A 16,415-nucleotide genomic window follows, 5' to 3' on the forward strand; every position below is an offset into this window, starting at 1 on the left:
AACTCAATAGCAAGAAAACAAACAATCCAATTTAAAAATGGGCAGAGGCTCTGAAGAGACATTTTTCCAAAGAAGATATACAAATGGCCAACAGGTACATGAAAATATGGCCAACATCACTAGTCATCAGGGAAACGCAAATCAAAACCACGAGTCCCTCACACCTGTCAGAATGGCTATTATCAAAAAGACAAGAAATAACAAGTGTTGGCAAGGGTGTGGAGAAGAGGGAACACTTGTGCACTGTTGGTGGGAATGTAAATTGGTGCAGCCATATGGATGGAGGGTCCTCAAAAAATTAAAACTAGAACTACTATATGATCCAGCAATTCCACTTCTGGGTATTTATCCAAAGAAAATGAAAACACTAACTCAAAAAGATATATGCACGCCTGTGTTCACTGTAGCACTATTCACAATAGCCAAGACATGGAAGCAACCTAAATGTCCTTTGAAGCGTGAATGGATAAAAAATGTAGTATGCATACATACACACACACACACACACAGAGGAATATTATTCAACTATAAAAAAGATCTTGCCATTTGCAACAACATGGCTGGACCTTGAGGGCGTTATGCTAAGCGAAATAAGTCAGACAAAGACAAATACCACACGTGGAATCTAAGAAAACAAACAAAAACTAAAACTCTCGAACTCATAGACAGAGAACTCATAGATACAGGCTGGTGGCTGCCAGAGGGGGGTGGGTGAAATGGGTGAAGGGGGTCAAAAGGTACAAACTTCCATTTATAAGATAAATAAGCCCTGGGGATGTAATGTACAGCATGGGGGCTAGAGTCAATACTGTATTGTATATTTGTAAGTTGCTAAGAGAGTAGATCTTAAAAATTCTCCTCACAAGAAAAAAAATGTGTAACTATGTGTGGTGATGGATGCTAACTAGACTTACTGCGGTAATCATTATGTTGTATACCTGAAACTAATGTGTTATATGTCAATGATATCTCAACTGAAAAAAAAGGAAGGAGATTTTGACACCTGCTACCACATGGATGAATACTGAGGACATTATGTAAGTGCAATAAGCCAGTCACAGAAGGACAGGTACCAGGCGATCCTACTTCCACTTACAGGATTCTAAGAGGTACTTAGAGGAGTCGAATTCATAGAGACGAAGTGGATGGCAGGGGCCAGGGGCTGGGGAGGGGGACAAGGAGTGAGTGTTTAATGGGGCCAGAGTTTCACATTTACAAGATGAAAAGAGTTATGGGGATGGAAGGTGGTGACGGCTGCACAACAGTGTGAATGTATTTAATACCACTGAACTATACACTTAAAAATTATTGTTATGTTATGTGTATTTTAACACAATGAAAAGAAAAAAGAGTGCCCGTCCCAGCTACTGCACTGGGCCTGACAGGGTGGGACAGGAGGGGACAGAGAGCAGATGAGGAAGCCCCAGACCTCCCCCTGCCACTCCTGGATCCCGGCCAAGTCCCTTCCAGCTCTTCTACTTGTGAAATGGGATCATGCAGCCAGCTCACAGGTGTGGGGAGTAAGTGACCAGGTGATGTACCTGCTGGCAGACACCTGGCCCAGAGCAGGGCTTAGTAAATGCCCCACATCTAAAGCTAACAGCAAACTAGGAGTGTGGGGCCTGGGGTCAGGGGCAATGTCACCCCCTACCCAAGATGCATCCAGAGTGCAGGCCCAGCTCACACGCCTGTGTGCAGAGAGAGGCTGGCCTGCGCCCCAGTCAACCCAGCAGCTCAGGGAGCCCACTCTGGGGTACCTCAGCTGAGTGACTCTCCGCCAGCATCACAGACAGGGGTGCCATGCCTCTCCCGCTGGGGTGGGGGGCGCAAGCTAGGAGGGAGGTGAGGGCAGCTGGTCAGGGCCAGGACACCCAACACACGGGCAGAGGGAAAGGCTCCAGCTCCTCCCAGCCCTGGGCACCACTCGTTGCCAGCACCAGCCCACCATACCTGGCCGCAGGATGGGCAGGCACGAGGGTCCTGCTGGCCTGCGGCCCAAGCACAAAACCAGGTAAGGAGAACAGTCTGGAGGTTCCCCAATCAGTCAGACATAGAATCACCATGTGACCAGCAATTCCACTCCTCAGTCTACACCCAAAAGACTTGAAAGCAGGCACGCAAACAGATACTTGCACACCCATGTTCACAGCAGCACTATTCACAATCGCCAAAAGGTGGAAACAACCCAGGTGTCCCTTGGCGGGTGAATGGATCAACACACGTGGTCCATCCACACAAGGGAATATTCTTCAGACTTAAAAAGGAAGGAAATTCTGACACATGCTACAACACGGATGAACCTTGAGGACATTGTGCTGAGTGACATAAGCCACAAAAGGACAAATCCTGTAGGGTTCCACTCATATGAGGTCCCTGGAGGAGTCAGGTTCACAGAGACTGAAAGCAGATGGTGGGTGCCAGGGGCTCGGGGAGGGGGACGGGGTTGTTGTTTAATGGGGATGGAGTTTCAGATTTACAGAATGAAAAGACTTCTGGGGATAGATGGTGGTGACGGCTGCACAACAATGTGAATGTACTTAATGCCATTGAACTGCACACTTAAAATGATAACTTTTATATTATTTATATTTTGCCAGAATAAAAGAAAAAGTTTTTTAATCTAAAACTAGGTGAGCTGCTGCCCCAGGGAGGGGGGGACTGTCTGCCCAGGCCACCCCTCAGCAGCCCCTGCCAGCCACACACTCAGGGGACCCTCTCCTAAACTAGACCAAATTCCTGCAATTCCTCTCACTAAGATGCTCCTGGCCTGGCCTACAGCAATTTCTGAAAAGTCACCTCTGCCTTGAAGCCTTCCGGGCTTGAGTGAGGAGCTCCTGCTCCGAGTTCATCGCCTCGGCCTTGCAGGCACATACTCCAGTCCTGGCCGAGTCTTGAGGACCGGTCCCCTGGGCCACTCACACACAGACACTCTTCAGTCCTGGCTATGGAAAACACGCCCGGAGCAGGAGGGTCTCCACACAGTCACCCCAGACCATGTGTCTTGTCAGAAATGAAGATTTCCTTGTTGAGCCCAAACCTCACACATTGGAAGGCCCAGGTGCTCTCAGAATTGGTTTCACCTGCTGCTCTGGGCGAGTCAGACAGCCAGGTGACATGCATCAAAGTACCAAAAAACTGTCACCCACCTGCCAACCCAGTGAAAAAGCTGAGACCCCCGTCCCTCTGGGGCATCAGACCCCAGGCTCAAAGGGGAGACTCTGTCATTTGTCCCAACTAGGTAGGCAACTTGGAGGAAGTGCCGAGGCACCGCCTGCCCGGGACAGGGACCCCCACTCAGGCCTTGCAGAGGAATGGACCCAGGTGCCCCCACCCACCCAGGCCTGTAGTGAGGAAATCCCCTCTGGGAGACTGTGAGACGGGGAGTCCGTATTGGGGCACGTAATGGGGAGGATCGGGAGCAGGTCCTGTGGGAGATGCAGGGACCCCCCCAGACTGCCTCCCTCCCAGCCGCCCTCACATGGCCAGCTGGCCAGGTCTTCCCATGTCTACTCCAAAAAACCCCAGGCCTAGAGATTAGAGGCAGCCCAGGCCCATCCTGTGCCCTGCTGTCAGAGCCAACGCCACAGGGACCCCACTCCAGGATGCCCTGCTCCTGGCTAGCTGTGGTCGGGAAGAGCAGCCATGAGCCAGCCCGTGTGACACACCATCCCTCCTGCTGCCCCCATCAATGCCAGCGTGGCCCCTAGTCACCCATCTGGGCCACAGCAGGGACAGGAGGCCCCAGAGGCACCCCACAGTGGCACAGAACATGCACAGACCACATGGGCTTCAGCCGAGAAGCAGAGACCATGGGCGGCATTGCACGGGGTCACAAGGGGGAAGAAGGGCAGCAGGTCTCATCTCCTGACCCCGTGGAGCAGGGCAGAAGGCCAGAAGCGGGCACAGCAGAGCAGGCGGGGCTGGGGCTGGGGCTGGCGTCAGGAGACCTGGTCTGCCTTTGAGGCACCAAGTCCCCTAAGACAGCTCAAGTTCTCAAGGCCTCAGTCTCCCCAGCTGTAAAATGGAGGCAACTGCCCACATCTCGCCTGCTCTACAGGGCTACCAGACAGAGGAGGCAAGATGCTGATGTCATGGGCCAATTCTGAAAAATGAGAGGCTTGGCCCAAGGCCAGGGAAAGCTGGGCTCCTCAAGAGCTGACTGCTCCAGAGCCCAGCATGCCTGCCTCGGGGCAATGGCCCCTGGCCCCATTGGGTGGGCTGGGCATGGCAGCTGCAGGGCCCACCATGCCAAGGAAGACCCCTCTCCCTCCTGCGAGGCTGGGGGGCCCAGAAGTGGCTGGAGGGAGGCTCTGGTCCAAAGAAGCCGCTCCTGGGCAGTGCGGCCAGGAAGGAGAGGGTCAGGGCCCTCATCTCCCCAGGCCAAGCCTGAGAGCGGGCCGTGCTGACCACCTGTTCTCACCGACCTCGCCCTGGCATGGCCAGCTTTCCTGGACAAGTGGAAATACAGGTCTGGGAAAGGGGGGTGGGGAGAGTCTGGGGTGAGCCCAGCTGGCAGAAGCAGCGCACAGCAGCGATGGCACTGCCGCGCCCACCGCACCGCCGGGGCGGGCCCCGTGCTGTCCTGTGTGCACGAGGCGGGAGCGGGAAAGGCCGTCTCAGCCTGCCCGGCTTCCAGAAAAGCCTGTCATTGCCTCCCCTCTGGGACACTCAAGCGGCCAACCAGACGATTGCTAGGACCTGGGGCTGTCAGAGACCCCTCCCAGCCCAGGGGGTGGGCAACAGGGCAGAGCTGGGGACTGGGTCCTATTTTGGGGGTATCCAGAGGCTGTGCATCTCAAACAGGTGTCTTGGGACAGATGCAGGGTCTTCCCACCTTCCCTGTCTGGGGGGCCTCGGCCACTCCATGGTGCTAGGTTTGTTCTAAGGGGCTCAGACTAGGAGCCCCCAGTGGAGTGTCCAGTGACCTCTGGAGTGCCTGGGGGACAGCCCCTGAGTTAGGCCACCCTCCAGGGTGGGGGCATGAACAGCTGAGCCTCTAGGGGCTGTGCCTGCCCACTCCCCACGGCCCCCCAGCCCCCGACCTGCAGAGGACCAGCCAGGGGCTGCCTGCTGGGAAACAGAGTCCTGCTGGTCTGAGAGCCCAGCCTTTCCTGTTCCTGCCAACGCAGGACGAGTTGCCCCAGGAAGGAAGAGGAAGCACCCCAGGACACTAGCGCCTTGGAAATCACCCCAGAGCAGTGGCGACCAGGGAGCAAAGTCCAGGAGATGCCTGCCGGCAGGATGAAGTGCAGGTGGACCGGGTGCCTGTTCCGAGTCGCACCTGCCCCCTGCCCCACCTGAACCGGCCACCTGCCCCAGAGCAGTTGGGCGTGGGGCTGGGGGAGGGGGAGCTCGCTCCCACCGGGTCCACGTGGAGGCGGCCGGGGCTTCCTCCTCCTGCTGGGTGCACGAGGGTGGCTCCAGGGGGAGGCCCATGACGTCACCTCCAAGTGGCAGGGAGCCAGGTGGACCCCACACCCACGCACGGAAGCCCGCCGGCCGGCTCGACCGTTCTCCCCCTGCAGCCGGTCGCCCGCCGCGATTTCCTCTTTCTTTGCGGAGCCCCGGCTTTCGCAACGCGGCGGCGGTCCCCGGGTGACAGCGAGACACGCAGCCTGGGGGGGAGGGTAGGCGACACAGCCTCAGGCCTGGGGCCGAGGGCAGGCGACGTCCGGGTCCCCGCAGGTGCACGCCGGGCCCGCGCCCCACCCGAGCGGGGACCAAGCAGCGCGGCCCGCACCCCCAGCCACGCAGGCGCCGCAGCACCCCTCCCGGGCCCTGAGGCGAGCATCCAGGCCGGCACCCGCCCAGACCAGCACCTACCCTGGGCGCACCCACCCAAGCCCGCACCCAGCCAGGCCCCGCACCCACCTGGCTCGCACCCCCCCGGCCCGCACCTACCCGGGGCGCCGCAGTCAGCACAGTACCCGTTCCCCGGCCGCTGTAGCAGCTCCTGGACGGCCCTCCGCCGCTCCTTGGCCATGGCCGCGATGCCGCCCGCCCGCGAGGCCGGGGCCGGGCTAGGAGCGTCCGCCCCGCCGCGCTAGAGCCCCGCACAGGCCGCCCGCCGCCGCCGCCCCTGCGCCATCCTGGGCGGCCTCAGCCCGCGCGCCGGTTCCGCATTCCTCCCGCCCGGCCCGGCTCCGCCGCCGCCGCCGCTCGTGTCGCCGCCGCGGCCGCCGAGCGTGTGCCAGCGCGGGGCCCGGGGTGCACGGCGCGCTCTGGCCGGCGCGGCCCGCGGGCGGCCCCCAGCGGCGCGGGCGGGCGGGCGGACGGCCTCCTTCCGCCCGGCCCGGCGCCCCCAGCCCGCGGGCCCCGGGGACGCGCCCAGGGAGGGCTCCCCGCCGCCGCCCACCCCTATCCGGGCACAGCGTGCCACCTGCCCCGGCACAATGCCGCCAGCCACACTGGTGGTGGGGGCTTGAAGGAACCAAATAACTGCCAGCCCGGCTGGGGTCGTCCGTGCAGTCATTCGGGCCTGAAACGGCGCCTGGACACCTACTGTGCGCCCCCCAGGCTGCGCACCATTCCCAGTGGGCACCCTGGGAATTGCTGAAGGAAGGGGTGCATGCCCAGCGCTGGGGACTGGGGGCTCACACCATCCCTGCCCTGGGAGGAGATGGCTAGCGGGTGACAAGCTCCAGTGTCCATGGGCTCAGTTGGAAGAAGGGCCCCCACCCTCCATCCATGGCAGGGACAGGATAAAGCTCTCCTGCATCAGGAGGCCAGGGAACAACACACTAGTGTGACATGGGGAGAGATGGAGGTGACAGGCAACAAAAAGGTGTTTTCTCCTCTGCATGCTCCTGCATTGTTTCAAATTCTTTCCATTTTCTTCTTAAATTATGAATGCAAGGATACATCTTGATAAAAACTAATTGAAACAGTACCAGACAGGAAAATTACCACCTTTCCCAGCCCCGCCCCTGGCGAGTCTGAGCCAACCATGGCCAACAATCTCGTAGCATCCTTCCAGAATGGTCCGAAGCCTATTGGAACACCAAGGGAGTCCCTATTCCTTCCCATCTGCCTCTGGGGTTTTTTGGTATGGTTGCATGCTACTCAAAGCTCAGCTGGACCATAACTTGTCCACCCAGTTGCTGGCTGAGGGGCATTTTGGGCATTTTCAGTTGGTCAGAATCACAGAAAGGCTGCACGGCCTGCCCTAGTCCACAACCAACATCTCTGCAAGTGTTTCGGTGGAACCTCTGGGACAAGGAGCAGCAGGGCATTTAAATTGGGGATGGATCCTGCAACTGGCCTCCACTGAGGCTGCGTGAGTGCGGCTCCCGGTGCTCTGGCCAACACGGATCACGACTTCCAGAGCCTTGCCCATCTTGCAGGCAGAGGTGAGAGCCTGCTTTGGTTTGCATGTCTAAATCCCGAGTCCTGTGGCACTGTGTGCTTTAACTGGTCACACGTCTTCCTCGCCATCAGACTGGAGCTTTTCTGGGTAGGGACAGGTGGCATTTTCATCTCTGGGTCCCCATGCCAGAGTCAGAATCTGCCACACAGCACGAGCGTGGAGAATGCCACTTAATGAGGACAGACCAATGTTAATAATAACAACAGTACAGCTATGGACAGGCATTAGAACCCCTTACGTGTATTTTCTTATTTAACCCCCATTTTACAGATGGGGAAACTGAGGCATGAAGGAATTCAATCACTTGCCCTAGGCCACACGTGGCTTTTACGTGGCAGGACTGGGATGAACATATAACTGTGTGACAGAGAGACCGGCACCCTGGTGGGTCATCTGAGGGCCCAGAGGGCAGTCATTACACCAACTAAGGAGGCCTTGACCTCGTCCAGGGAGGTGGGAGGGAGCAAGGATTCGAGAAGAGAAGTTAGGACATGAAACAGATTCCCAAGAGAGGAGAGCTGCCGAGACCTGCGGTCCCTGTTCCGGGCTTCCAGGCTGGAGGGCAGCCATCCTGGGGGTCCCCACTGGTCCCCACTGGCTGCTGTCAGGGCCAGGGTATGGGAGTACAGGACTCACACAGAATCCAGAAGGTGACAGCACAGCCCAGGGTGGGCTGGACCCAGGTAAGGGCTGGCCAAGGGTGGCTCAGGGTCCTCGGGGCTGGTGAGGGATCTGCACGAGGAGTCCCCCTCTCTTGCTCACAGCCCACCTGCCAGCAAGCCCTGTTGGTCTCTGAGCTGCCTGCTCTCCCTGCCTCTCGGCCCCCTTACCAGCTGTCCCTGGCCTGCAAGGCTGAGCAAAGGCCCCCCAGTCCTAATTACTCAGGCAACTTCTGGGCCTGGGTGGGGGCCTAGACAAGACCTGATGCCCACCTGCCGATGACCACTCAGCCACGCTGAGCAGCCCCCAGGCAGTGAGCTCCTTGAGGGCAGGTCTGTCTCCCCCAGCATCCCCTCGGCACAGGGGAGTCCACACACAGTAGGTCCATGGGCAACTCGGGTAGGTAACTGCAAGGTGAGACCAGGGCCCCTGCCCCCAGCCCCTGGGGCATCTCAGCAGAGGCAGGGCTGGCTCTGCCCAGGGAAGGAGTGAGATGGATGGAGCATTCCAGGGGTCAGGCCAGGCCAGGGCCCCTGGGAGGTGATGGGCCCTGCCCTCAGCCTGGCACTCAGCCTCTCTCAGCAGAGCAGCCACTTTCCATGGGCCACTGACGGGGGCCCTGCCAGGCTCCCTTCCCTGCAGAGGTGACCCCTTCCCTGGACACCTGGAGACCGTGGGTGCTGCCCCTCAACTGCCTGCCACCATCGGCTCTTCTTCTGCCCTGACACCTGTTGTCTCCAGATCGTGAGGAAATTCTGTAATCAGGTGGGCTTTGGCACTCCTGCCTGAGATGGAGGGGACGCACCGAGCCCAGAGGAGGTGGCCAGCGTGAGGGTCAGTCTCGCCCACCCACGGCCCAGCACAACCCCGGGCACACAGGCAGTGCTCAGCGAATGCTCGTTGACATGGGCAATGGCTTTCTGGGCAGCTGTGCCCTTCCTTCCCCAGGACTAGGGGGTGGCCCCAGACCCCTCCCCTTGACAGTACACATCGAGCACCTGCTACATTCAGAGCCCCTGGTAAGTCTGAGGAGCTCACCGTCTGATTAGGGGAGGAGACAGGGGCCCTGAGGGCACCCAGCAGAGGAAGTGTCCACCTCCTCTGCCAGTGCCCACTGGCATGAGATGGTGGGTTTGGGTTGAATTAGCACTGGCCCTAGGATGGGAGGGGTAGACAGTGGGCGCTGCCTTCCAGAACCAGACCCCACCCTCAAGCCCTCCCCCAGACACATTGTGGCTCTTAGGCTGAGCGACCACAAGGTCCCAGGGTGGCATTGGGCAAGACGGGGACAGAGAAGGAACCAGCCCAGGCCCGCCTGATCCAGCCCAGAACCCTCCCGGGGCCTCACTCCCTCCTCTGGCCCTTGTCTGGCAGGGCTGTGGCCACATCCTTCTGCCCTTGCCCTCCCTCCTCCCTGGGCCTGCTCCATGCCAGACCCCAGAAGGGACCCCTGCAGGTCTTCCCAGGAGTGGGGGAGCTGGGGATTCAGTGAGTGTCAGTCCCCCGGAATCAGCCCTCCATTGGGCGCCCAAGTGTTGGGGGAGCCCAAGGAGAGCAAGCACGATCCTCAGGGAGCCAGACCCCCAGAAGGGTGGTGATGGCATGAAGAAGGCCGCTAAAATGCAAGATGAGATGTGCCTGGCCACAGGGAACAGCTTCCTGGTGTGGCTGGGGACAGTTCCTGTTTTAAAGTAAGCCCTCATGCAATGCAATTCCTGCAGCCACTGCTCAGCCTCCAGCCCCACCCCCAACAAAAAGAGAAACAGAGAAACCAAAAAGAAAGATGATCCACGACACAGCAACCTTACTCAGGAGCTTTGCACAAGAGAGGCTTAAACGCAAATAAACATGGCAGTACAGAGCGCCCTCCCTCAGCATCAATAATTCACAGCCTGAAGGAAGGCAGAGCAGGGAGCGGGGGCCAGATGGGTCCCTGGGACCGAAGATGGTTCCACACCATTGTCTGGGAGTGGCACTAGCCCCAGAAACCCGCTCGTAAGGTGGGGGTCTCCAGGGGGGTCCCCAAAGATGACATGCAGGGGTGGGGCCTCTCCGTGGAGGTGGGGGTGCCAAGGTTTGCTTAGTGGGTTTGGAGCCATTTAAAAATATTTTTTTCTTGGTTTCCCAAAGAGAAACGGCATCTGGCACGAGAGGAGCGTGGGTCTGGAAGGCTCTTCAGGCCCCCTGAGGCAGCGCTCTCTCCTGCCAGGACGGATGGGCGCCTGACCCCGCAGCTGAAGCCTCTTCAGGCAGTCACCTTCACTGGGACAGGGTGGGCACCAATGGGGACAGGTCTTCTGGAGGTGGCTGCCACTTTCAGGTTTGGGGAGAAAGGTGAGATCCACCATAGGACCAGGGGATTGTGCCCTTTCCCTGGCCCTGCTCCCTTCCAGCAATCACCACGGAGCTGTGGATTCTAAGTTCACATGCAAATAGGTGCAACTCAAAAAAATTCCCTTATAAAGAACTCTTACCAGTCAGTAATAAAAAGACAAGTGACCAAATTCAACAACGGGAAAAGGATCTGAACAGACATTTCTTCAAGGAAGACATACAGACGGCCAAGAGGCACATGAGAAGCTGCTTGACACCATCAGTCTTCAGGGAAACGCACATCAGGACCGCCAGGAGACGCCCCCCACCCATTGGGACAGCGAGGACTTAAAGACAGAAGATGACAAGGGTCGGCAAGGATGTGGAGAAATCAGGACCCTCATACAAGCGGTGGGCTGTAAGATGGTGCAGCCGCAGTGGGAACAGTCTGGCGGTTCCTCAAACGGTTAAACCCAGAGACACCATGTGACCCAGCCAGTCCACTCCTGGGGACATACCCGAGAGGAACGAAAACACACACCCCCTCAAAGATCAGTACGTGAGTGCTCACAGCAGCGTCACTCACAACAGCCAAAGGTGGAAACAACCCAAGTGCCCACCAATGGATGAAGGATAACACAACGTGGTGTGTCCACGCGATGGAATACTGTTCAGCCACACAAAGGGATGAGGCACCAACACCTGCTAAATGGGGATGAACCTTGAAAACGTGATGCTCCGTGAGATAAACCAGTTACAGAAGGACAAATACTGTGTGACTCTGCTGATGAGTCCTATCCACACGGGTCCCCAGATCTGGGAAGTGTTTTCCACTGTGTTTAAATAAGAACTGAGCATGAGAACGTGTTTCTCATGTCTGTGCTCTGAACCTGGCGTCACAGGCCCCTGTGCTGAGCCCACCTGGCCCCCACGGAATCAAGCGGGTCCTTCATCCCCCCTCAGCAGCCCTATGAGAGGCTGGTATCACGCCCCTTGGCGGATGGGGAGATTGAGGCTGGGAGGCAATGGGTCACACAGCTCACGAGGGTAGTCTCCAGGATCAGATCACAGGTCTGATCACACTCTGTCCCCTCCGCAGACAGAGGAGGCTGAGAAGCCTTCCAGCCTGAGAGAGCACAGGGAGGAAGGTGTGAGAGCAATGCACAGTTCATCAGGTTCTCCACACTGCAGACCATGCTGCCTGCCTCTGAGCCGGGTCTGCTGCCACCGAGTCCATGAACCAGCATGGCAGCACGGACCTCAGACGGGGGCGACTGGACGGGGCACTGGACACGGGGCTTGTATCTTCCAGAGAGGGTCCCTCTGTCTATCCCCCTCCCATCCACCCATCCAGCCATCCACCCTTCATCTCTCTATCTTCCCTCCTACCTCATCTTCCAGAACATGACTGATAATCCTCCACCTCCCATTGAGACGTGGGATCTACGTTCTCACCTTGAATCTGGGGGAGCTTGTGACTGCCCCAACCAGCACAGGAAGGCTGCAGGACACCCCGTGACTTCTGAGGCCAGGGCAGAACAGGATGCAGCTTCCGCCTGGCGTGTGCACTCTCTCTCTGTGTCTGTGTCTTTCTCCGTCTCTATCTCTGTCTCTCTGTGTCTCTCTCTCTGTGTGTTCGTCTCTGTCTCTGTCTCTCTATATCTCTCTCTTGCTCTCTCTCCTGGGAGCCTGAGCAGTCAGGTATGAAGCCCAGCTTTCCTGAAGCCACTACGCTGCAGAGACCACATGGAGAGAGCCCAGAGAGGGGCAAAGCCTGGGCCGGCTCTCTCAGCCTCAGCTGCTGGAGTCCTCCCAGCTTGGGTGCGGCCACCCAAGTGTGCGGCCTCAAGTGACGCGGCCTCAGGTACTACTTGGCGAGAACAGCCGCCGAGCACAGCCCATCCCAGAGCCGAGGGAACGGTAGCCACAAAGTGCAGTTGTTTGAAACTAAGTTTGGGGCGGCTTGCAGCCCAGTGAGGGCTAACCGGCCAGGGTGGTCTCCGGAAACCTGGGCCCCACGGTCACGTCCAGGCCTCTCTCAGGGCCACGTGCCTCAGAAGCCCATGGCCTAGTAGACTCCTGCACCCCAGGCCCGGGCCCTAGGGGCTGGGCGGCCCGAGGCAGTGCTGCCCACAGGTGGTCTGCCCTGGCACAGCCCTCCCCTGGCTCCCCCTCCCAACCCCCCCATGTCTCCATGAGGTCTCCTTGGGAAAGCTGCCTCAGGACCCAGCTCTTACGTCTGTCACTTGCAGCCTCTGCCCTTGTGCACGCAGTCTGTGGGTGTGGACGGGAGCCCCCCGCCACCCGTCACTGACCCCCGTGGTACCAGGCGTGCAGTGGGCAACTGCTCTGTGCTGCCCTGACATGATGGGGTGTTGGCACAGAGGTGGTGGTCAGGGCATTGATGGCCCCAGCTGGGGCTCCCTGCTCTCAGAGTCCCCAAGACCCAGCCCAGCGTCGTGTCAGGAAGATCTGGGGTCTGAGGGCGCACAGCCCTGGTCCTATCTCTAGTTCCCAGACTGTAGGGCCCGCTGCACACACTGTCCCCTCCGGCGACACTCTTCAGGTGCTGTGGTGCCGCCACCATCTGGCAGGGGCCGCCACACCACCACCTTCTGTCCGCAAGATGCCGCTGTCCCGCTGGTCAGCGGGAAGAAGGGAAAGGAGAGCGGGTTTCCTCTGAGTGGGTGGCCCGCCCCAATCGCTGGGCTTTTGTAATGCGGTGGCCCGGTCTGTCCCCCAAAGTGCTAACCCAGCCCAGCACCTTCAGAAGGATCTGTCCCCCAGCACCACAGATGGCTGGAGGAGAGACCCTCCCCAGGAGTGTCCCCAGCCCAGCCCCCACACCCATCCACATGCTTCCAACACTGCCCAGCCCCCTTGGGAGATTCCCCCGGTCCCGCTCTCTGTAGCCTGAAGCTTCCATCTCCAGGCTGCGCTCTGTCCCTGGGGCCCAAATGCACCATTCCCTTCACATTCAGAAAGCTTCCATCAGAAACACGGGACGTCCCCCCAGCAGCTCAGAGTTCTCATCGTGGCTGGATCTGTAAATCCCAACGTGGAAGGTAGCAAGCAGAACCCTGGCTAATGGGAGGCCCTGGAAGCTACTGGAAGTTGTGGATTTATTGCTGAGCGCTGGAGAGGGGCTGCAGGGAACGGGGACCGGGGAGCACCCCATTGTTCCTGAGTCTCCTCTGAACTCCTGGCTTTCTCTAGGGTTTGGCTGAGCATCTCTTGCTCCAGGAGCAAGGGCCTGGCCCTTGGCCTCTCACTCCAGGGAAACCCTGCTCTGCCATGAACACTCCCTAGACGGTATGGCAGTTCAAAACCTGTGGACATGTTCTGCACATTCTTCTCCTTGGAGAGGGGGTGGGTCTATGTCTCTCCCCTGAACTTAGCCCACCCCCCCCACCAGCTGGCTGCACCCTCTTGCTGGAGCCCCGAGGCCGCTGTGCCGTGAGGAAGCCCAAGCAGGTCCCCTTGAGGAGTCACGTGGAGGGGTCCCGGGACATGAAGAGCAGCGGTGCCCAGCCCAGCTGCTGCAGCCCCCTATTACTATAGCTCCACCTGAAACCCCCCTCCCACGGGGCCCAGAGAGGTCACAGCCGGCTGATCAGAGCAGGAGCTGTGCTGGAGGCAGGCCAGGGCAGAACCGCAGGGAGGCGGAGATGAAAATTCCTTCTGAGGGTACGAGGGGCCTACCCAGGGGAAGTCTTTGTACAGTCAGTCCCGGCATCTCCACAGCGTGCTCCCAGCAGGGCCGAGTCTCCCTGGCCATGACCATGGTTGAGGGGCCAGGGCCGACCCCATGCTTCTGAGACAGGTGTGCACCCAAACTCCAGAGAAAGCCAGGATGAGACTCGAGAACAAGGCACTCCATGGTCCCCATGGGCCCTCTCCAGAGCTCAGCAGTAAACCCACAACTTCCGGTAACTAGGATTCTGTCTGATACCTTCCAATTTCAGGAAAAAAAAAGGTGAATGATAAGACACTAGGACGACCAGGGCATCTACCTTATATAAGGTGAGAGATAGTATTCCAGGCAGTCGCGGGCACACTCAGTCCACCGTCTGATCGTCCTCCGGCTGCATCCGCAGTGCTAGACAACAGTGACGGGTTCCACAGACATCACTGGGTGCCTCCAGCCTGGCCCCCACCCTGGCCCTCCACCTGTGTCAGTAAGGCTGACCACAGCCCCTCCCTGGAGCTGAGAACCCTTCACAGCCGGGGGGACAATGAGGCCTGGGCTGGAGGAACTAGGGGCGTTCACCAGGAGGAGGAGGGAGGGGCGGGTTGGGGGAAGAGAGTGAGCACATGCAGGTACACCAGAGAGCACAGCACCCACGGGGCCAGTGAATGGTCTGTGTGGAGCGAGCCTGAGTGTGCGAGTGTGTGTGCGAGAGATGACAGCAGTGCTCCTGAGAAGCAGCCGGCCTGGCGCGGTCCCTCTGCCAGGGGATGGCTGCCCTGCCCCCAAATCCCGACCCCTAGCCTGTGCCAGGGACTGGAAGCCCCTGGTGACAACGCTGGAGGGGCTGTTGGAGGCTGGCCGACGCCCACCGTGGAACAGGGCAGGGTCAGTGTAATTATAGACAACATGCCACCGGATGCTCGCTCCACCTCCTCTGGGAGCAGAGAAGCCTGCTCCGGCCTGGTCCAGACATCGGTCTCAGGACAGCTGCTCTGCTGACCAGCTGCCACTGTGCCCGGGGCCAGGCCAGACTGCGCAGCCTGAGCTCTGAGCTGCCCGTTGAGTCATCCGCAGCAGAGCTTGGAGGTTTTTCTCCCACCCATGGCCCAGCCTCAAAGGATGGTTCCTGGGGCTGGCTCTCTCCTGTCACAGGACCTGTAGGCCTCCTCTGTCCACTGTGATCTCAGAGCCACCCTCGTCCGCACTGCCTGGGGCCTGCACAGAACTGGAGCTTCCCCCTCCTCTGCATGAGGCTAGGGGCTCCCCTGTGGCCCAGGGAGGGAGAGGTGGACCACGCCTGACTTTGCAGGAAGCCAGAGGTGGTGAAGCAGACCCAGGGAGACGAGCCCTGTTCTAGAAAGACAGCCCTGCCAGGGGTGACAAAAGAGCTAACTGGGACACAGAGGCTGGAGAGTCCTCCACGGGCGAGGGGAGGAGAGGCCTGAGGCCTGCGCTCTGGTAAGAAATTCTCATGACTTTCCGGCAGCTGCAGACAGGAGCTCAACCCACCTGCAGGTCTGCAAGGGCCCTGCACCACTCTGACCCTGTAAGTCCAGCATCAGGAGGGACCTGCTCCAACCTGACCTTGAGCATTCCCGGTCCTCCCCGCCCATGTGGGCCAGCAGAGGAGCAGTTCAAACAGAACCACAACACAGGGGCAGATGCTATCCACAACTCCCACCTTCCTGGGCGCCCAGCAAACTCCACATGACGGTGGGGTCAGGACGGCTCGTAGTGCATGGTGGGCATAGCCATGTGGTGTGTGTTCCCTAATGAAAATAAGCTGATGGATAGTTATCCATAGTTTCTAACGTAACGCTCGGTGCCCTCGCAGCTGTGAAATTTGATTCCATTCCTCCAGAAGAGACTGGAGATTCGTAATTGTATTCACAGTACTCTGACCAAGTCACTTGTTCCGTGGCTTAACAAAAGTTCTTTAATGTCTCCTGCAATAATAAAATCCCTGCTTTCTCATCCATAAAAGTCTAATCTCGCTAAAGACAAACCCCAGCAGCAGGTGGTGGAATGACACCACAGATAGGCGCTCTTCTTCACCAGTGAAGACCAGCATAACACGGGCACTGCGGGTGGAAAGAAGGTCTTGTGTGGGGGAATCCTTAAGGGCCCACTCTGTGACCACGATCGAGGCTTCCTGCACGGGAAACAAGAGCGGACCGCCACTGTCCCTCCCTCAAAGGGCCGATACTGACCACTAGTGAGTGATATCAGGCTGCCCCTGGGCCAGCCCCACATGCTCTGCGGACGCCAGCAGGGGCCGTGTTGCATTCAAACACATACACCAGGTCAGTTTGACCAGGAAAAATAAACTGGGCTGTATTTACAGACAATATACAATTACAGCCACAGGCATGTAATTTATAGATG

At 58.7% G+C, this 16,415-nt stretch overlaps 1 protein-coding gene across 4 annotated transcripts in view; it reads right to left on the reverse strand.

Annotated features, from left to right (window-relative positions):
• ADAP1 (ArfGAP with dual PH domains 1) overlaps positions 1-11,817 on the reverse strand; it is a 73,506-nt gene extending 61,689 nt beyond the window's left edge. Inside the window, exon 1 of one of the 4 annotated variants that reach the window (XM_087417442.1) lies at positions 11,795-11,817. Coding sequence is in view for 2 of the 4 variants with exons in the window: in XM_087417436.1 (XP_087273562.1) it covers positions 5,902-5,983 (82 nt within the window). In the remaining 2 variants the exon portion in view is untranslated. The other 3 variants (XM_087417440.1, XM_087417436.1, XM_004440903.3) reach the window with 3 other exon arrangements.
• Between the last annotated feature and the right edge of the window lie 4,598 nt (positions 11,818-16,415).

Source organism: Ceratotherium simum, chromosome 26, assembly GCF_057802395.1.
Source record: "Ceratotherium simum simum isolate JZ-2026a chromosome 26, ASM5780239v1, whole genome shotgun sequence".
Classification (NCBI taxonomy): domain Eukaryota; kingdom Metazoa; phylum Chordata; class Mammalia; order Perissodactyla; family Rhinocerotidae; genus Ceratotherium; species Ceratotherium simum.